The sequence below is a fragment of the Microcaecilia unicolor genome, chromosome 9 (genome assembly GCF_901765095.1).
Source record: "Microcaecilia unicolor chromosome 9, aMicUni1.1, whole genome shotgun sequence".
In the NCBI taxonomy this organism is placed as follows: domain Eukaryota; kingdom Metazoa; phylum Chordata; class Amphibia; order Gymnophiona; family Siphonopidae; genus Microcaecilia; species Microcaecilia unicolor.
Genome location: NC_044039.1, coordinates 193,287,235 through 193,309,473, shown reverse-complemented (window position 1 = coordinate 193,309,473; position 22,239 = coordinate 193,287,235). Strand labels below are relative to the sequence as shown.

General features: G+C 41.4%; 1 protein-coding gene across 5 annotated transcripts in view; it reads left to right on the top strand.

Annotated features, from left to right (window-relative positions):
• The window catches only part of PPP2R5C (protein phosphatase 2 regulatory subunit B'gamma), a 289,245-nt gene that overhangs the window by 220,159 nt on the left and 46,847 nt on the right, over positions 1 to 22,239 (top strand). For all 5 annotated transcript variants that reach the window (XM_030215541.1, XM_030215540.1, XM_030215539.1 and 2 more), the window contains one exon: positions 7,263 to 7,433. In XM_030215541.1, coding sequence (XP_030071401.1) covers positions 7,263 to 7,433 — 171 coding nt within the window. The remainder of the gene's footprint in view (positions 1 to 7,262; positions 7,434 to 22,239) is intronic.

Genomic DNA, 22,239 nt, shown 5'->3' with positions numbered 1-22,239 from the left:
CCTCCCTCCCCTCGATGTCCTGTGATTCTCTCCTCTACTGTCCTCCCATCCCATCCATGTCCATCAATTCTCCTCTCCTCTGCCCTGCCCTCCCCTCGATGTCCCACTATTCTCTCCTCTACTGTCCTCCCATTCCATCCATTCTCCTCTGCCCTGCCCTCCCCTTCCCTTCGTCCCTCCCTCCCTCCTCTCGCGATTCTCTCCTCCCCTCGATTTGTGCCTGAACATTCTCTGGCTGGCTGGCACTGGCTTCCCTTCCCTCTCGCTGTTCCGCCCTCTGACGTCATTACGTTTTGACGCGAGGGCGGGGCAATGAGTGGTTATGGATGTTACGAACCCAGGCATCCAGACGTAGAACGTTGAAGGTGCAAATTATTATATAGGATATTTTCTCCTGTTTGTTTTAAAAGTATTATTATGCAACTTGATGGTATGTCCCCTAGTCCATTTTCTCTTTCAAAATGTACATTTGATCCTTGTTTACCCATTCCATTCCACTCCGGATTTTGTGGACAGTGACTAAAGACTATTTATTTATTTTATTTTGCTGCATTTATATCCCACATTTATCACTGCAATAGCCAGGAAGGGTGTGTATAATGGAGGAAGAAAACTGAGTAGTTGTAAATGAAGACTCATAACCCTGTAATCTAATTGATCTAGAACTACTAAAAATAGAAGAAAAGTGGCAGCTCACAAAACACCAACTTTCTACCCCTGGCTATGGTCATTTCCAGGTACAGTAGTCACAGCTGGTTCCTAGGCTTTTAAACACTGTTTACTGAGGCACAGGTTAATACAAAGTAGGCAAAACTCCAAATAGTATACCAATATACTCAGGATTTTTCTACCTTTGCTGGACAGAATACATCAGGTACAGTCTTTAAATAGTCTGAGTTTTAGATGTAGCACAAGTCTCCCCCTCCCCCACCCCCAACAAAAAAAAAATAGAGGAAAAAAAAAGTTCTGCTGCAACATCTCCAGGCCCTAATCAGGGCTGCAAACAATTCCCTACAGTTTTCTCCAGTTTACTTTTTTTTTTTTTTTTATATAACCCACAGTACAGTTTCAAAGCCTAAATATACAGGGTAACTTATACTTCATAAACACCCTCTTTCTTTGGTTAGCCTTACACCATCTTAGGTGCCTTTACCCTACCAGGGCACTGAGTAAAGCAAAAGAGAGGACCCTGCCCTCATGCATTGTTTGGCAGGTCATTCACAAGTGGTTTTCTAAACGTACACGTTTAGTAAACAAACCAGTGAACATTGAAAAATTAATTTTCTAAGGCTCACTATTAACCTTAAGTCTCCACACCAATACTTTGGCTTTTCTTTACTTTAGGGACTTCCCCCTAGAGATTGCAGCCTGTTCCTTGTTTTGACACACATTTAGGGAGCTTTGAGCCCCTGGGGTTTGCAGCCCATGCCCTGCTTTGGGTTGGCAGGTTTTCTCAGGGACCTAGAGCCCTGGCATGTGAACCCATCTATTCCCCCCTTTCTTGCTCATTCCCCCACACCATCTCTGCTCTTTGGAAGTCTGTTTTAAGCCAGCAGTTGTTCCCATCTCCCAAACCCCATCCCTGGACCTGATTCTTCCTTATTGGCTCAGCTTTTCTGTTGGATGCCAAGGCCAGAGACTACATTTTTCCAGAATTCCTGGAGCATCCTCCTCAACCCAAGGCTGCACCTGTCTGCCTCCCAGAGTTTTCTACAGCTACCCCTTCCTCTAGGTTCACAGCAATTCCCTTCCTGTGGCTTTCTCCCAGGTCTTGGCTGCTGCTTCCTTGGGTAGGCATGCTTTCTCTAGTTTTCCATCTGTCTCCCATGACTTTGAGAGAAGGTTTCAAGGGTTCTCTGAGTGGAATGACCTGATTTCACCCTTTCCTCAAGCAGTGACCAACTTGTGTGGTCACAACAGAGAGAGGTTGCACTATTTTAAATACATTATTTACAAAATAGAGTGGTCCTCAATACTGAACTGAAAAAAGATATAGTAACTTCCCTCCAGTCAAGAGTGAACTCCAGAGTCTTGTGGTCTGACCAAGGAACATGACACCAGAATTTAGAAAACAACTGATGAAAGCAGCGGACATTTATCTGGGTAAATAAACATTTTTTGTACTCTGTGCTTTGGTGATTTAAAGGTTGGGGTCTAAAAGAGGTATTGTAGGTTTATTGATAGAATTTTAAAAAAGCAAACATTAACTAGTCTCCATACCCTTTTCCCCATAGTTTTAAAACTTGAACCACAGCCTACAGCATAAACAGCCTTTAGAAGAGCCTAGTTTCAGTCTTCATTCCCACAGACCCCTAGCACATCTCTTCATTTATAGTTGTAACTTAGTCAGCTATTCTAATTAGGATAACAGGGGAGTTTTCATTAGTAGTAATTATATTCTGAGAAGCAAACACTAAATAAATCACACAATACACCATAGAATCTTAAGGTTCTTTATATTAATCTAATATCCCTAGTACCTTAAGAAGTTTAAACACAATATTACTGAGATGCAGACATCCAGCAGCAAGAGCGGTGCTATCCAGTCTTTTGTATTGAGTGTCACATGTATGATTATCTCCCAGTTGGCGAGAGGTTATATGTGTGTGTTTGATGGAAAGAGCTCCTAGCTCTCAGAAAATGAATCCATTCTCTTGAGGCTAGAGTAGCAGATTTTGGGGAACTGAGGGAGAATGAGAGGTGCATAGAGGAGGCCTACTGGGATGTTGAAGAGAAGCCCCACTTCCAATCTGGTAGCCTCTGTGCTGCCTTGGAGGAGGAAGGTCGTCCAGAAGGAGACCTTCACCCTGTGAAGTAGGAAGTATTCTTGTAGCCAGGACTTGCCCACCAGGGGATGCAATATCCTCTTGCACAGAGGATTTGTCTCCAGGAGCTTCTGCTTAGGCAGAAAGGGTTAGGTCAGCTGTTGTAGTTGGTGATTTGATCATTAGGCATATAGATAGCTGGGTGGCTGGTGGCCATGAGGATTACCTGGCCACTTGCCTGCCTGGTGCGAAGGTGGCAGACCTCGCGTGTCATCTAGGTAAGATTTTAGATAGTCCCGTGGAGGAACCGATTGTCTTGGTTCATGTGGGTACAAGTGACATAGGAAAATGTGGCAGGGAGGTTCTGGAAGCCAAATTTCACTCTTAGGTAGAAAGCTGAAATCCAGATCCTCCAAGGTAGCATTTTCAGAAATGCTTCCCGATCCACGCACAGGACCCACGCAGAGCTCTGCAGTCTTAATGCATGGTTGAGACAGTGGTGCAAGAATGAGGGATTTAGATTTGTTAGGAACTGGGCAACATTCTGGGAAAGAGAGAGCCTGTTCCAAATGGATGGGCTCCATCTTAGCCGGAATGGAACCAGGCTGCTGGTGCTAACTTTTAAAAAGAAGATAGAGCAGCTTTTAAACTAAAAAGGGGGGGGGGGGGAGCTGATAGTCGCCCAGAAGTGCATGGTTCGGTGTGGAATATCCTCAAAAGATACTGTTGAAACAGAATCTTTAGGGAATCCCAATAAGATTTCAATAATGGTGAGAGAGCCAGGAGTGTTTAATGGGAGAATAGAGTAAAGGATGCAGATTATCCCCTTCAACTTCAAAGCAGCTTTTAGAGGAAAAAAAGCACCATTTTGAAGTGTCTATATACAAATGCTAGAAGCCTAAATATGAAAGAGTTGGAGTATATAGCACTAAATTAAGAGGTAGATATAATAGGCCTCTCAGAGACCTGGTGGAAGGAGGACAATCAATGGGACACCGTGTTATCAGGATGCAAATTATATCGCAATGATAGGGAGGATCAAACTGGAGGGGGGGGGGGGTTGCACTATATGTTAAAGAGGGAATTGAATCAAACAAAATAAATATTCTACATGAAACAGATAGCAGTGTGGAATCCTTGTGAATAAAAATTCCATGTGTGAAGGGAGAGTATACAAGTAGGGCTGTACTACCATCTGCCTGGAGAGAACGAACAGACAGACTTCAGTGCTGAGAAAAATAAAATTATGAAACAGGTAGACAAACAAGGTTTAATGAGACAGAGTCAGCATAGGTTCAGCCAAGGGAAGTCTTGCCTCACCAATTTGCTTCATTTATTTGAAGGCGTAAGTAAACATGTGGATAAAGGTGAGCAGGTTGATGTAGTGTATCTAGATTTTCAGAAAGGTTTTGACAAAGTTCCTCATGAGAGACTCCTGAGACAATTTAAGAGAGTCGTGAGCTAGAAGGCAATGTCCTTCTATGGATTAGGAACTGGTTATTGGACAGAAAACAGAAGATAGGGTTAAATGGCCATTTTTCTCAATGGAGGAAGGTGAATTAACTCCTGTATGAGAAAAGGCTAAAGAGGTTAGGGCTCTTCAGTGGAGGAGTAGCCTAGTGGTTAGTGCAGTGGACTTTGATCCTGGGAAACTGAGTTCGATTCCCTCTGCAGCTCCTTGTGCCTCTGGGCAAGTCACTTAACCCTCCATTGCCCCTGGTACAAAATAAGTACCTGCATATATGTAAACCGCTTTGAATGTAGTTGCAAAAAGCTCAGAAAGGCAGTATATCAAGTCCCATTTCACTTTCCCCCTGAAAAAGAGACGGCTGAGGGGGGGATATGATTGAGGTCTATAAAATCCTGAGTGGTGTAGAACTGGTGGAAGTGGATCGATTTTTCACTCTTTAAAAAATACAATGACTAGGGGACACTCAGTGAAATTACATGGAAATACTTTTAAAACAAATAGGAGGAAATTCTTTTCACTCAATGAATAGTTAAGCTCTGGAGCTCGCTGCCAGAGGATGTAGCAACAGCGGTTAACATATCTGGGTTTAAAAATGGTTTGGACAAGTTCCTTGAGGAAAAGTCCATAGTCCGCTAGTGAGATAGATATGGGTGAAGCCACTGCTTGTCCTGGGTTTGGTAGCATGGAATGTTGCTGCTATTTGGGTTTCTGCCACGTACTTGTGACCTGGATTGGCCAATGATAGAGTAAGATACTGGGCTAGATGAACCATTGTTCTGACCCAGTATAGCTAGTCTCCTGTTCTTATGAAGTGGAAGGGTCTGCAGAAGATAAAGCCATTTTGGCAAGAGAATCATGCGCACCAAGCTGATTCTCCCCAACAAAAGTACAGGCAGATTCCTCCAGCCCTCTGAACAGGCCTGTGTATCTGTCAATAATTTAGGGTCATTCAGAGAATATAAGGATTCCACATCCAGCACGAATTGTATGCCTGAATACTTGAAAGACCCCTCTGTCCAGTTCAAAGGAAATAGCAGTACATAGGTCCAACGCACCTGTTCCGAAGAGGCCAGACTTCCAATTTCGCCAAATTCAAATGGAAACCCACATAGTCCCCATATTCTCTAAAAAGCTCCTGTAAGAATCTCACGGAGGTATCAGGATTGGTTATGTGCACTAAAAGATCATTCACAAAAGTGGCTAACTTTAAAGCAATGATGACCCACTTTGGATATCTGGAGTCGCGTAAATATCTCTCAAGGGGTGCAGTGTTAAGACAAGTAGGAGATGGGGATAAGGGGCAACCCTGTTGATTTCCTCGAAAGGTAGAAAAGCTTGCTGACGCCCGACAGCCATGATTTTAGCACTGGGTAAGGAATATAAAGCCTTTATTGCCGAAACAAACTGACCAGGGAACCCATGTCGATCCAAAATAGCAAAGAGGATCTCCCAACGCGCCCGGTCAAACGCCATTTCCTCATCAAAACTGATTAACAAAGACGGAATGCGGACCCACTCCCACTGCCCCAGTGAGATCAGAATTTTCCTCAAGTTCCTGTTTGTCTCACAACTCTGAACGAATCCTACCTGAGATTCATATATAATTGAAGGTAACATCCCGTCTGACCGATTAGCCAAAATCTTGGCCAAAAATGTAATTTCCACATTCAAGAGAGAGAGAGAGTGATATGACTCGGGGAGAGCAGGATCCCTCATAGGCTTTGGTAAAACCACTACTTTTGCCACATTCAGAGAGTGGGGCACTGCCTCAACCATAAGATTGAACATATTTGCAAGGGGAACCATGATGTCCTCCTCCAATAGTTTATAAAATTCAGCCCTGAACCATTGGTGCCAAGCACTTTCAGTAAAGGGCTTTGCTTTATCGCCCAGTAGACCTCAGCCCTCACAGGGCATTCAAAAGATCTCTGTCCACCTGATTTAGGGCTGTCAGACACAGGTTATCTTGATACATATGGCTATTTAATCTCTGATCCAGGGAGGGGGGTTCGCAAAAGGTTCTGATAATACTGTTGCAAAGCGGCACAAATATCAGCATCATCAGTAAATCAGTGCTTTTTAAGGCATGTTTCACATCAGGCACAACTGCCTATTTTGGAGAGTCAGTTTCCATGTCTGCCCATCCATATTCATGTGCATGCAAATCCTATGCATATGAAGACAGAATGAGAATAGAAGACTGAACTGAAGAAGTAGACAGTGGCACAGTTCCTACCCCATGGCTGCTGCTGAAGAGGAAGAGGTGGTAGCCCATGCAGTCACTCACTCATTGAGCTCCTACCACCACTCGTAACCCTGCATGTACTTAATCACTGATTAATCACTTCCCGGCACTCAGAATCTCCATGTTCACTGATTCAGACCCACTATTGATTAGCCTGCATCCACTAATCACTCACAGGCCACTTACCACTCATAGCCATCTTAACTCCCACTGCCTGCACAATACTCTAACCAAGCACTTTATCAGTGAAACACAATTGCTTGGTAGTGCCTTCTCATTGTAAAATTTGGTTAACGATTACTAAGCACGCCAGTTTTGTGTTCAACGCCATCTCTGGAATGTTTACCTATAAATCTCAGGTTAGAAAACTCATTCCAGAATTTAAAGGTCTGTTTTGGGTAGGCATTCTCCTGTTGAACTTGGCCTCTTTCTGTTTTCTGACACTTTTGAGTCATCTTTTGACACCATATTGTTTCTGACTTTTTGTATGTTAGATTTGTTTACTTGGTGTCTTTTGTAGATCACATGTTTTTACGTGTATTTATGTATCGTACTCTTCTTGATTCCCCCTTGTTGACTCATTGCTTATTGTGAACCATTTAGTTTCTGTTGAGATATGCTGTATATCAAAGTTAATGATGATGATCTAATGTTCACAACTGAGAGTTAAATAGTAAAATATTTCTAACAGTTTCTCTTAACTGAAAAAAAGATACAAGCCAAGCAGAAATCTACACAGTTTAGAGTCTCACTTTAACTTCTGTTATATATTTGTTTGCAGGTGGTTATGGCACTGCTCAAATACTGGCCAAAAACGCACAGTCCAAAAGAAGTCATGTTTTTAAATGAACTAGAAGAGATTTTAGATGTTATTGAGCCATCTGAATTTGTAAAAGTTATGGAACCCCTTTTTAGGCAGCTAGCCAAATGTGTTTCCAGTCCACATTTCCAGGTGAGTGCTTTAGAGAAACAATATTCACATGAAATGTTTCAGTAGTATTTAATTGCCAATTTAATAATGTAGACAGGACAGCAAGGGGCTATAGCAGATTAAAAATACAAGCCTGTGTACATACTGTGCTTAGTTGATTAATTTGCCTTCCCTAGGTTATTTTGTTCAATAAAGTAGTATTTCTTTAACCATGCTAATTGTAATAATCTTTGAATGTTACAAATAGAAATCTTATATAACATTTAATCCACAGTAATAAGGGATTAGAATATGTAAGCAAATTTATTTTATTTTTTGGTGTAGTAACGTGATAGGTAATGGCAGCAAGAGACTATTCTCTCTAGTTTTTCTTTTGCCCATGAATAACAATACATTCATACTATCCACCATAGATAGGATCTAGGACAGTTTTGTAATCTTCCTCATTTATATTGTCATGAAATGCCTAGCCACCCGCCTGGGGTTGTCCCGCAGCCACTTAGAGGGTCTATCCCCAGCACAGCTCAGGTCTGCCTGCACCTGCCGCTTGTGCTCTACACTAGCTCCCACCAACTGGGTCACAACCGCCTCTGGGTGAGTTTCCTGCTCTTGAACAGTGAACAGAAAATGGGCAATCAGCAGACAATAACAGGTAACTGAAATATGGATTAATTATAACACTAAACATTTGTATACTATCCAAGTACTACCTGGGAAGATCAGGACATATAACTGTTCACAGAGCCTCAGCAGAGATCCTTCTCTTTTCTTCCTGGCTAAGACTGGGGCAGAAGCCAGTACATTCCAAATGAAATTGAGCTCCAGGGCCAATCAGAGCCCAGAACAACAAGTGTAAAAAAAGAAAACCCTGGCCACATCACTGCAGGTCTTTACTCTGTGATAGCTTTAAACATAAACATGCACCACCTGTTGGCCAAACTAGAGAAATACACTTCAAGGATTAATTTAGGCAGTTTTACAGGCTTAAAAACCCAACTGTTCTGTCACAGTACTCTACCCTAAATGTTTCCCATTTTATTAAGATATTTCACCCCTCTTGTCCTATGTCTAACAACATAGCTTTGTAGTAATCTAAATAGTTAATGTTTTCCATCAACATCAGGACTGAGTCAGGTACACAAGTGAGTGAAGTCATTAGGACACAATGGTTATCCTAGAGCTCAGAACTATGTGTAAATTTCTGAGTATCTATGACCCTTCCCACGTACAGTTATTTCCTCAGCATCTCTGTTTTTTTTCCCTGTCTGCCAAAAGATGTCAAAACTATGCTGTCCTGATTATTCTTCAGAGGTTAAACCTCTTTTCCATTTTTTTTGTCATCTTTCAAGAAGAGAACCTGTTTTGTTCTCTTTGAACATGTTCCAGCCAGAGTTCGAGGTCCACACCTATTCAGTGGTGGTAACATCCACAACTTTGCTACCTACTCCAGTTAGTTAAATTGCCTTAGCTCAAAACAGAGAAGCTGATTGTAGTATTGAGATTGTATGTCTCCTTCAGCCCAGAGAGACCTACTGTATCAGGAGGAAGAGGAGAGGCTGCTATTAACTGAGTGGGAAGACGTAATACGTCCTCTATGCAGAGGTCAATTCACTCTGCCTTTTTCAGCAGAAATTTCATGCACATTCCTGCAAAGTGATTTCAAAAGTCTAGTTGCAAAGTAGCAATGAAATTGGCTCCAAGAATGAAAAGGTCCTTGGAGGTTGCCAGGCCAAAAGTGCAGATGTCTTCACAATGCTTTCACAAGCCTGAGTTCACAGCATCTTCGCTGACCCCCTCAGAAGTGCATGAAAGTTGTATTCCAATCTGCGCTGAGATTTCCAAGATCTGTACTGTTCCTGCATGCCTGCACAATTGACTGTCTCCATGACAGCACAGGGACACTACCATCATGTTCCTACTTCTGCTTGCAGTGTTCTCTCTCTGCACCATCAACGCAGATCAACTGCACAGAATCTGTTTCTGGTAACAGTGCAGATATACTGCAAAGCTATTCAAACTGGCAAATTCAGCCTCAGTCCTCATAACATAAGCATTGCCATTCTGTGTCAGACTAAAGATCCATCTAGTCCAGTATCCTGCTCCTAACAGTGGTCAAGCCTGGTTACAAGTACCTGGTAGAATCCCAAAAAGTAACAAGTTTCCATACAATATATCCCCAAGGATAAGCAGTGTCTTTGCCTGGGTCTACCCAAGAATTTATCTAAACCTTTCTTCTTTTTTTTTTTTTTTTACCCAGTTATACTAGCTATTTTTACCACATTGTTTGGTAACAAGTTCCAGAGCTTACCTATTCAGTTAAGTGAAAAAATACTGTCTCATATTTGTCTTAAAACTTCATGGAGTGTCCTCTAGTGATTTGTACTTTGAGCAAAACAATTCACATTTACTCGTTCCACTCTGCTCAGGATTTTATAGACCTTGGTCATATGCTCCCTCACCTGTCTCTTCTCCAAGCTAAAGAGCTGTAACCTTTTTGGCCTTTCCTCATTTGAGAGGAATTCCATCCCCTTGGTCATTTTGGTTGCCCTTCTCTGTACCTTTTCTAATTCTGCTATATATTGTTTGAGCTACAGCGATCAGAATTGCACACAGTACTCAAGATGAAATCGCTTCTTGGAGTGATAGAGGCATTGTGATATTCTTTGTTATTCTTTATTCCTTTTCTAATTGCTCATTCTGTTTGCTTTTTATTTTTTTTTGCTGCTACCATACACTCAGAAGATTTTAACGTACTACCCACATTGACACCTAGGTCTTTTTTCTGGGTGGTGACTGTTAAATTGGAACCTAGCATCATGTAGGTATATTACATGTGGGTTATTATTCCCAGTATGCATCACTTTGGAATTGTCCACACTAAATTTCCTCTGCTATTTGGATGCTGAGTCTTCCAGTCTCATAAAGTGCTCCTGCAATTTCTCTGTCTGCATGCAGTATAACAAGTTTGAACAATTTTGTCATATGCAGATTTGATCGCAATTTCCAGATCATATATAAATGTTAAAAATAACTGGTTCCAGTACAGATCCCTGTGGCACTCCACTATTTACCATCTTCCATTCAGAGAACTGGCCATTTAAGTTTTCTCTGTTTTCTATCTTTTAACCAGTTCCCAATCCACAACAGAACGTTACTTCCTATTCTGTCAACAATACAAATTCAGGAGTGAACATCGATTGACATGCTACAGCAAGGTCAGACTGATGTACAGGCTGTAAAATTATATCTGCAGCCTGCGTGGGAACAGTGGGACATGCTACTGCAGGGTCTGTCTGAGTTCCCAAAATGGCCAGAGTTCCCAGGGTTTCTTGAAGAAAGCTGTGGGCAGACGGTGAAGGAAAAGCCAGCTCCAGTAGCAACATTGGGGACTACATAAGAATTTCTAAAGTACTTTCCCTGGGACCGACTGCCAAATCCATCTACCCTTGAAAGGGTCTACAGCAGTGTTCCCTCTGAGTTGACGTAAGCAAATATTTTCTGTTACCTTAACCTTGTGAGCACTTCTTACAGATACATACACAGATATGCACACACATACATAAACACTCGCAGGGAAGTTGGAAAGAATTCTATGAGCCATACTCTGTATACTTTCCCTAGTTATTTACCTGTAGTTACTCTGAATTTTACTCAGATACTGGATGTTTAGCGCTGATTAAAAAGGAACACTGTTCCTTCTGTATGAGCACCACTCTAAAAAATAAAAAGACTGTAGGGGGCTCCTTTGAGCACAGAAGAGAGAACCTATTCACTGTCTCTCAGCTGCCTCCCCCTATGCACTCTAGGGAATTACGTACCAAAAAATCCAAATTAATGCTGGTTAAAATAATGCAATATTAAACAGAAAAGTATTACTAGTATTCTGGAAATACAGGCAGGTACTTTAACACTTGGCTTTCAGGAGGCATTACTCAAAGTAAACCAGGCTTGCAACGTTTCAGTTAGACCCATTTTAGCCAGTTTAGGGTTTCAACAGTGCTTTTATCATTCACGGCAAGCAATGAATGAAAACGGTATGCAAATCTATGAAAATGAGATTCCTTGTGATGCACAGACTAGAGAGTTGCACGGGACAGAAATCTTACCCCATCCCCGCAGGAATTTAACACCGTCCCTGCAAGAATTTAACATGTCCCCACCCAGTCCCGCAAGAATTTAATGGTACATTTAAAAAAAATTCCAGTCGGCTCTCTGGGTTCGAGCTGCTGCACTGCAGGCAAGGAAGGAACGGAAGTTGGAATTTGGAGCACTCTAGTGTGCACTGTAAGACGTCTCTGATTCACTGGCACTGTGTGCTAAGAGGTTGCCACATGCACACGCCAGTAGGTCAGGTGACACCTGATGCTCGTGTCTGTGTCAAAGCTGAGGTCTGCGCATCAGCCCGGGAGCAGAGAGGATTAATAGCAACATAGTAAGTGATAGCAGATAAAAACCTGTATAGTCCATCCAGTCTGCCCAATTGTCACACTCATTATCAATTCATGATTAAATCAACAATGAACATGATATTATATACATGATTATGGTCTTTCTTTGGCATTTCTGGGACATAGACCATAGAGGTCTGCCCGGCCCTATCCTTATGTTCCAACTGCTGGAGTTGCCATTGAAGCCCACTCCAGCTATTTGTTTTCTCATTTGCCAGACACAGGCCATAAAAGTTTGTCCAGCACTGTCCTCATGTTCAGCCACTAAAGTTGCTGTTTAAGCCCATTCTAAACCAGGTTACCATATATGACCGTATGTGTGCCTGGTATCGGCCCTAGTTCATCACAATCAGAGTTGCCATCTAAGTGTTACTCGACGCATCCACACACGTGCAGCCATTTAAGTTTAGGTTTTTTATAACTTACATTTTCTAATTAGAGATCCTTTGTGTTCATCCCACACCTTTTTGAATTCCATCGCTGTTTGTGTCTCTACCACCTCCTTAATGGAGACTTTCCATATCTGTGCTGTTAAAGCACGGAGGAGGAGGAGACAGCACTCAAAGAACTTGATACTCGGTAGGTGAGAGGCTGGCACAAGTGCAGCATACCCTTCCACGGGTACCCCCGCAGGACCTGTTTCCGTCCCCATGGGAACCCCACAGAACAGCTTCTGTCTCCATGGGATCTCCACAGAACTGCTTCCGTCCTGCGGGAATCCAGCGAACCCCATTTCCGTGCAGGTCTCTAGCACAGACGTTTCTGAGCAATGCACAGAAAGGAGTGCTTACCTGTAACATTCAAAATTTTCTGGCAGTTCTGAGCTGTCGTTGCATGAAGGCTACTTCTCGGTGGAGCAATCTGCTAGCATTTTTTAATTGTATCTGCATGCTCATGTGTGAGAAATATGCTATGAGTGGGGAAATATGCCATCTGTGTGTATTTGTGTGCATGTTCCACCCATTGGAAAGCAATCTGCTTGCATTTTTTAATAGTATCTGCATGTGTATGGGAAATGTGTCCTGTGTATTGTCTGTGGGGAAATGTACCATGTACATGTATTATGTGTGTGTTCCACACGTAGCAGTGTCATGGAACAATAAACAACAAATCAATTCTCATGAACGTATATGAGGGGATTATATAGGGTGCAATAGTCAAGGTCAAACATGATTATAATTCTGACCAGATACTTCATTCACCTAACACAAGCAAATTTATATGAAGTTTTGTTTGTGACTCTTACTTGGGACCGTACCCTGCCAATAAGCAGGATTCTCCACTTGAGGCTGCAGATTAGCAGAGATTTTTACACAGAAGATTGATGCTCTTCGTTCTCAGTTCTCTTTTACTGGGAATGTTGATATTTCTGAACTACGTACAAACATAGTTTTAGACACATTTGTTCCATCAGATGCTTCTCTGTTGACCACTCTGCATAGTTTACATTCTGCTACGGCCCCTCACGATCCTTTACCTAAGAGTCTTGTCCCCTCACGATCCTTTTCCTAAGAGTCTAGTAAAGGCTTGTTCTAAGCTTTTCCTTCCTTTTCTTTGTCTGCTCTTGACGGCATCTTTTTCTCTCAAGGCTGTTTTCCAGATTTATGGAAGACATCTTATATATTGCCTAAATTAAATGATCCAAAGTTAGGTTCTTCAACCTTGCCTAATTTTAGACCTATAGCACACGTACCCACTTCTAAATTAGCAGAAAAGATCGTGTTGCATCACTGATGGAGTGCATAGATTATAATCATCTTTGCATCCTCATCAGACAGGGGGAGAATTACTCAACTGATATATTTTTTTTTTTTTTAGATCGAGTGACAGCTTAGCACTAAATTATCTCATATAGCACATTAGCTTGCTTCTCATCAGCTTAAATTGAACCCTGATAAGTTGAGACACTTTTGTTTCATTGTGCAGGGCATTGCCTGTTTACTATGCCATTTCTGTCTCAGGTACTGTTCTTCCTCTGGTACAATCTACAAGGTACTGGGAGTGATTTTTGACATTACGCTCTCGCTTCTTTGAACATATTACTGCCATTGTTAAGTCTTGCTTTTATAAGTTGTGACTGATCTATTTTTTACCCCTTTCTGCTCTCGAGTAGTTATTCATTCTTTAGTATATTTCAGCTAGACTATTGTAATTCTCTTTTAGTTGGCGCTTGGACAGTTTATTTTATTTTTGTTACATTTGTATCCTGCACTTTCCCACTCATGGCAGGCTCAATGCGGCTTACACGGGGGCAATGGAGGGTGAAGTAACTTTCCAGAGTCACAAGGAGCTGCCTGTGCCTGAAGTTGAACTTTGATGGCTTCAGTTAGTGCAAAAATTCTGCCCTTCTTCTGCTTACAAGCACTTCTAATTATAACCATATTACCCTACAGAGCAGAACGCTGGCTTCCACTCCCTTCTAGATTATTTACTAAAATATTGCTTCAGATTTTTTAAAATTCAGGTTCATAATACTCGATTTAACCCAATATTTAATTCCCTATGAACCTTGCCGTTCTTTAAGATCCTTGCAGTCGCGTTGTTGGTAGTGCCTACTTACAATTCTATTTGTGCAATTCACCTATGTAAACTTTTTCTTTGGGGGGGTGGGGGGGGGGGGGCCTTGGGCCTCAACTTTGAGCTTCCGCGGTCTCTCTACTTGAAGTCCTCATTAACAAAATTTAAGGAATGATTAAAAACTTATCTACGTGCTTAGGCTTTTCCGCCTTGGCTTTCTGTGTGCTGCATAGGATGTGACTTCTCCAGTCTCTATGGTATGAGTGTGTATGCGTTTGGGGGGGGGTATGATTTTTGAGTGTATGTATGGGTTCACTGTTAGATGACTGGTTTGTTGCTATATCTTTGTTAATTTGTCCCAATTTTATTATGTAGTTCCTTTCTTTTCTTTTTATTGAATTTGTTGTAAACCGCCCAGAAGATGCCTGATGGTGTGGTATATCAAGTCATAATAAACTTGGTACCATTTTGCTTTTTTTTTGTTGTTGTTGGGCACGCACTAAGCATGGACACTTACTGTGAGACTGTTCTACACATGTGCTAGGACCTTTTCTACCAAGCTGCACGTAGACTTCCTGCATATCTTATTTGCATGTGATTTCCTTTGAGCATCAGTCGCTGTTCCATGTTCGATAAGTTCAGCAGTGACTGTTTACATACATTGATGTTAATGGCAACTTCTGAGTACCCCCCCACCCCTCCTTGTCTGCCCTAGCTCCCTAGTCCAGCATCTTCCTGTTGGCCATGTAACAGAGATGTTCAGCAGCACTGTAACAAAAATCGTGAGGTTACTGGTTACCATAAAATAATCTACCTATTAAGGTTTTTGGTAAGTTGCCAAATGGACACCAGGCTTCAGCTCCATTACCCTTTAGTTTGCTGATGAGGTACCAAACATGGTTAGAGCAGCAGGCTGAGAACAGGGAAGCCAGGGTTCAAATCCCACTTATGTTCCTTGAAATCATGGACAAATCACTTAGGGGTCCTTTTACTAAGCTGCAGGAAAAAGGGCCATGCGCTGGTGGCGGGGACAGTTTTCCCCGTGCACCAGGACCCCCCCCCCCCCCCAAAAAAAAAGGCACGCGGTGAGAACTGTCACCGAGTGGCCATGCAGTGGAGAGCCCTTGCCATCATCCATTGAGGTGGCGATAAGGGCTCCAGTGCTAACCCGGTGGTAACCAGGCAGCACGCATCGATGACCATTACCACCACGCTAGCCATTTCCTGGGGTTTTCTTTTCCCCCCCCAGAAATGGCACTCACTGGGGCAGGACTACAGCCAGCGGCCATGTTGGGCCGGCGGTAGTCCCAAAGAGCGAGCGATAAGCCTCAGATACAAAACTTAAACTGCAAGCCTTCCAGGGACATGAATAATACCTACTGTACTTGATTGTAACTTGCCTCAAGCTGTTACTGAGAAAGGTATGGTCTAAAATCCAAATCCAGTATCAGGCATAATGTGAAGTAATACAAAACACTACAAATGTCACTCAGGACCTACAGAGCAATTCCAGCATACTATAATAGCAGGAATTTCCACAAGTCACACAACGAATACCCTACCTAGGAAAAGAGAGTACCACAAACAGTGAGCAGTAGAACATCAATAAACCTATTTGAAAACTGAACAAAATGCTTCTTTCCTGGAGCCCGCTGCACCTTTATTCTAAGCATAATTCCAGTTTTCTTCCCCACCACTCTAAGCCAACAAATAGATAAACTTTTATCAAAATTCTTATGGGCTTCCAAGGATAGCTTTGAAAACCCTGAAAACCCTAAAGAACTTGCTGGTGTTGCTTTTCCAGATTTTGGACATATCATAAAGCATTTATCACTCAACAAACTTGTCATTGGGTCAGATCACAATCGGGCTACACACCTATTTGGTTAAAATTTGAGCAAGAACTGTGGTCTCATTATTTAATCCCACAGCATATTCCTTTCTACTTAACAAAACACCTGAATGTCAATCCTGTTCTTAATTCGTCTCATAAATGCTTAATTGAGTTGGACAAAATTATGGATTTTTCATTTTCTTGTGTAGTTAAAGACCAACTATTGTAGCAGCTGGTTTTATGCTCTATCTGCTTTGTGAGTACACATTGAGATACTTTATCAGATACTAGACTCCTGAAGCAGGCAACACAGTTTTGTTACCAAAGCACAGGACCATGTCAAGTCCATTGTATCTGTTCTCTTTGGAAATAAGACTTTGTGCTTATTGTATTTGCGCTCTGGGATTAGAGACTTTGGTCTCTAGAGTCCCACTTGTTTTTTGGTTGGCCTACGTCCCTTCCCTACTTTGCTATTTGACATCAATACATTCCATGATCTGGGGCAATCCTCACATCAAGGTAAATAAAGCATCCTTTTTTTGGAATGATTAGTATAAGAAAGAAATTTACTATATGGATCACATACTGATTAATAGCATATTAAACTCCTCTGTACTGCAAATAAATGTGTTACCTTCTAATTGTTTTTTAAGTGGCTACAATGAGATTAAATCACTTGCAACACAGCAACCTTCCATAATCTCCTTTGTTGAAAAAATATTTAATTCTGGTCACATGGCTTCATACATATATATACTTTTTATGTCAAAAGATTCATTTCTAAAAACTGTCCTCATACAGTCATAGGAACTAGATCTGCTTTATACTCAGAATGTATTATTACTTTTATAATTGATGTTTTTCATTACATATATATCCAATGATTGTCAGTCAAATTTAGTTGTGTACTGCTATGTCTCTTTTGCCTTATTATTGAATTTTTGATCTGTTCTTATATGACATATTTCAATAAAGATACATGGACCCCAAAAAAAAAAAAAAACTAAACAAACCAGATTAGAGCAGATCACACAGTCAATGCTAACGGAAAGCCACATCTCTTTCACACGTGCAGAACACAGGCCCTCACCCAGAAAAGAATAAGTAACCACAAAATAAAATTAGAAATAAAAATTAAACTGAACTTCCAAAAAGCCAAACTCTTTTTATACTGTGCAGCACCAGAGAAAAAGAAAGCAATGCATATCCCCCTGTACTGCCTAAAATATAAAGATAGCAAAAATAAATTTCAAAAAGTAACACATTCTAAGCACTACATTACAAATTAACAAATACAAAAAATGGAAAATACCACTTTATTGGACTAAATATATTTTTCAGTTAGCTTTCAGAGGCCAAAACCACCTCCTTCAGATCAGGACAGTATACCGCTGTTAGGGTGTCCTGACCTGAGGAGGGTGGTTTTGGTCTCTGAAAGTTAGTCAAAAAGGTATTAAAATCAATCCAATATAAAGGTAACATCTTATTTCCATTTTCTTTACTTTTTTCAGTTGTGTTGGTCCCAGTCTCTAGTTTCTGCTTTCCTTGTTTTACCAGGATTTAGTGAAGGGAATCTTGCCTCACCAATCTATTACATTTCTTTGAAGGGGTGAACAAACGTGGATAAAGGCGAGCTGGTTGATATTGTGTACCTGGATTTTCAAAAGGCGTTTGACAAAGTACCTCATGAAAGACTCCAGAGGACATTGGAAAGTCTTGGGATAGGAGGTAGTGTCCTATTGTGGATTAAAACTGGTTAAAGGATAGAAAACAGAGAGTAGGGTTAAATGGTCAGTATTCTCAATAGAGAAGGGTAGATAGTGGGGTTCCTCAGGAATCTGTGCTGGGACCGCTGCTTTTTTAACATATGTATAAATGATCTAGAGATGGGAGTATCTAGTGAGATAATAAAATTTGCTAACGACAAAAAGTTATTCAAAGTTTGTTAAATCACGAGAAGATTGTGAAAAATTGCAAGAGGACCGTACAAGACTGGGAGACTGGGTGTCTAAATGGGCAGATGTCTAATGTGAGCAATTGCAAAGTGATGCATGTGGAAAAGAGGAACCCGAACTATAGCTACGTAATGCCAGTTTCCTTGTTAGGAGTAACCAACCAAGAAAGGGATCTTGGCGTCACAGGGCAGCTCCTTGTGACTCTGGGCAAGTCACTTAACCCTCCATTGCCCCAGGTACAAATAAGTACCTGTATACAATATGAAGCCGCATTGAGCCTGCCATGAGTGGGGAAAGCGCGGGGTACAAATGTAACAACAACAACAAAAAAATACGTTGAAACAGTCTGTTCAGTGTGCTGCTGCAGCTAAGAAAGCAAATAGAATGTTAGGTATTATTAGGAAAGGAATGGAAAACAAAATTGAGGATGTTATAATGCCTTTGTATCGGTCCATGGTGCAACCGCATCTCGAATATTCTGTTCCAATTCTGGTCACCGCATCTCAAAAAAGATATAGTGGAATTAGAAAAGGTACAGAGAAGGGTGATGGAAATAAAGGGGATGGGACAACTTCTCTATGAGGAAAGGCTGAAGCGTCTAGGGCTCTTCAGTTTGGAGAAGAGACGGCTGAGGGGAGATATGATAGAGGTCTATAAAATAATGAGTGGAGTGGAACGGATAGATGTGAATCGTTTGTTTGCTGTTTCCAAAATACTAGGACTAGGGGGCATGCGATGAAACTACAAAGTAGTAAATTTAATACGAATTGGAGAAATGTTTCTTCACTCAACGTTTAAATTCTGGAATTTTGTTGCCAGAGAATGTGGTAAAGGCGGGTTAGCTTAGCGGAGTTTTACAATCATATTTTGATATATATAAAAATAAAATATGGGAAGGGAATAATTAGGAATATTAATGATGTACAGAGCTTTTTAAGTGAGCCAAGCTCGGCTGTAGATTACAGCCTATAATGAATTCTCCTTTGTTTCCCTTTTAAAGAAGTTTTTTGAGATTGTAAGCATGATATTTAAGTACAGGTCCCTTGGAACCTGATAACGTATATATTTTTTGTAGTGGGATTGATTGTTTTTGTGAATTCACATAAATATAAGCACTATTTAATAGCCCTCTGTATTCTACAATCTAGGCATGTTCCAATTAAAACATTCACAAAAAATCAATAACACCATGGCAAAACTAATATAAAATATACCATAGTAATACCATAGTACATAGGTCAGTTTATCAGCTATTGCTGCAGGCTAGTACTGCTGTAAATGCCTGTTGAAACAAACATGCTTTCAGTTGCTTTCTAAAGTTCGCAACTTGGCAAACTCAAATGTATAAGTAAAGCAGCACACTACCTGCAGAAATGGCCTTTTACAAAATTGTCTGTGCATAGTGCCATTTTACATGTTTTCTCCCAAAAAACAAGTGTCTGCATAAATAAATATGGTTGTGTGTGTTTGGATAATATCCAAAGGAAAAATACTTGCAAAGTTGCAATTGGAAAGTTTGTATAGAGGTACAGTGGGGAAATAAGTATTTGATCCCTTGCTGATTTTGTAAGTTTGCCCACTGACAAAGACATGAGCAGCCCATAATTGAAGGGTAGGTTATTGGTAACAGTGAGAGATAGCACATCACAAATTAAATCCGGAAAATCACATTGTGGAAAGTATATGAATTTATTTGCATTCTGCAGAGGGAAATAAGTATTTGATCCCCCACCAACCAGTAAGAGATCTGGCCCCTACAGACCAGGTAGATGCTCCAAATCAACTCGTTACCTGCATGACAGACAGCTGTCGGCAATGGTCACCTGTATGAAAGACACCTGTCCACAGACTCAGTGAATCAGTCAGACTCTAACCTCTACAAAATGGCCAAGAGCAAGGAGCTGTCTAAGGATGTCAGGGACAAGATCATACACCTGCACAAGGCTGGAATGGGCTACAAAACCATCAGTAAGACGCTGGGCGAGAAGGAGACAACTGTTGGTGCCATAGTAAGAAAATGGAAGAAGTACAAATGACTGTCAATCGACAAAGATCTGGGGCTCCACGCAAAATCTCACCTCGTGGGGTATCCTTGATCATGAGGAAGGTTAGAAATCAGCCTACAACTACAAGGGGGGAACTTGTCAATGATCTCCAAGGCAGCTGGGACCACTGTCACCACGAAAACCATTGGTAACACATTACGACATAACGGATTGCAATCCTGCAGTGCCCGCAAGGTCCCCCTGCTCCGGAAGGCACATGTGACGGCCCGTCTGAAGTTTGCCAGTGAACACCTGGATGATGCTGAGAGTGATTGGGAGAAGGTGCTGTGGTCAGATGAGACAAAAATTGAGCTCTTTGGCATGAACTCAACTCGCCGTGTTTGGAGGAAGAGAAATGCTGCCTATGACCCAAAGAACACCGTCCCCACTGTCAAGCATGGAGGTGGAAATGTTATGTTTTGGGGGTGTTTCTCTGCTAAGGGCACAGGACTACTTCACCGCATCAATGGGAGAATGGATGGGGCCATGTACCGTACAATTCTGAGTGACAACCTCCTTCCCTCCGCCAGGGCCTTAAAAATGGGTCGTGGCTGGGTCCTTCCAGCACGACAATGACCCAAACATACAGCCAAGGCAACAAAGGAGTGGCTCAGGAAGAAGCACATTAGGGTCATGGAGTGGCCTAGCCAGTCACCAGACCTTAATCCCATTGAAAACTTATGGAGGGAGCTGAAGCTGCGAGTTTGCCAAGCGACAGCCCAGAACTCTTAATGATTTAGAGATGATCTGCAAAGAGGAGTGGACCAAAATTCCTCCTGACATGTGTGCAAACCTCATCAACTACAGAAGACGTCTGACCGCTGTGCTTGCCAACAAGGGTTTTGCCACCAAGTATTAGGTCTTGTTTGCCAGAGGGATTAAATACTTATTTCCCTCTGCAGAATGCAAATAAATTCATATACTTTCCACAATGTGATTTCCGGATTTAATTTGTGATGTGCTATCTCTCACTGTTACCAATAACCTACCCTTCAATTATGGGCTGCTCATGTCTTTGTCAGTGGGCAAACTTACAAAATCAGCAAGGGATCAAATACTTATTTCCCCCACTGTATATGCATTTGTTACTTAATTTGGGTAGCCTTTTAGAAAATTGCCCTCAAATTGTTCAAAGAAAGTGATTTTCTTAATCTTCACGTAGCAGTGTCTTGGTTTTATGTTCATTCTGATCCAAAAAGAAGGGTGTTAATATTCCCATTACATATGAAAGTACTCGTTCTCCGTCGACATTCTTGTAGGACAGGGATTCTCAACTCAGTCCTCGGAACACACGTAGCCAGTCAGGTTTTCAGGATACGCATAATGAATATGCGAGAGAGAGATTTGCGTGCCCTACCTCCATGGTATGTAAATTTATCTCATGTATATTCATTGTGAGTATCTATGAGTATCCTGAAAACCTGACTGGCTAGGTGTGGCCTAGGTGCTCCTAGATAGAGGTAGTGGAATTTTCAATGTTGATGTCACTTTATGTGGGTTTTTTTAAGCTAAATATTTGCAGGTATTGTCAGAGTGCATATTAGGACTAGCCTACAAAAAGTTGGAAATGTAAGCTTTAGAACAAGAGCCTAAGCAAAGTTAACCTGTACTAGTCTTCCAAATTACATCAGTTTAATAGAAGCAGTACTTTTCATTTAGGAACACTGATTGACATCTTGCTTTGAAACCTCCCATCACCAGCATACTTACCAATCCCACAGAAGTGCCAGCCAAATGATCAGAGTAACATAATCACATTAGGATGATGTGGTAACTTGTCTTATGAAATAACCGTTATGTGACATGAAACAATAGTAATACAAAGAGCTTAAAGCTGGAAAAGAAAAACAGCATAATGAATGTGTACATGGTAGAGGTTAGGGACATTAGAATACACACATTAACAATGTTTTGCATCAATTTAATGCTTCCCACCCGAAAAGCCTTAAGAAGGACCCAGGATCCATTGGGCATGCATGTGAAACCAGAAAATTTTCCAAATATTTGGTGCAGATGGTATGAATTTGC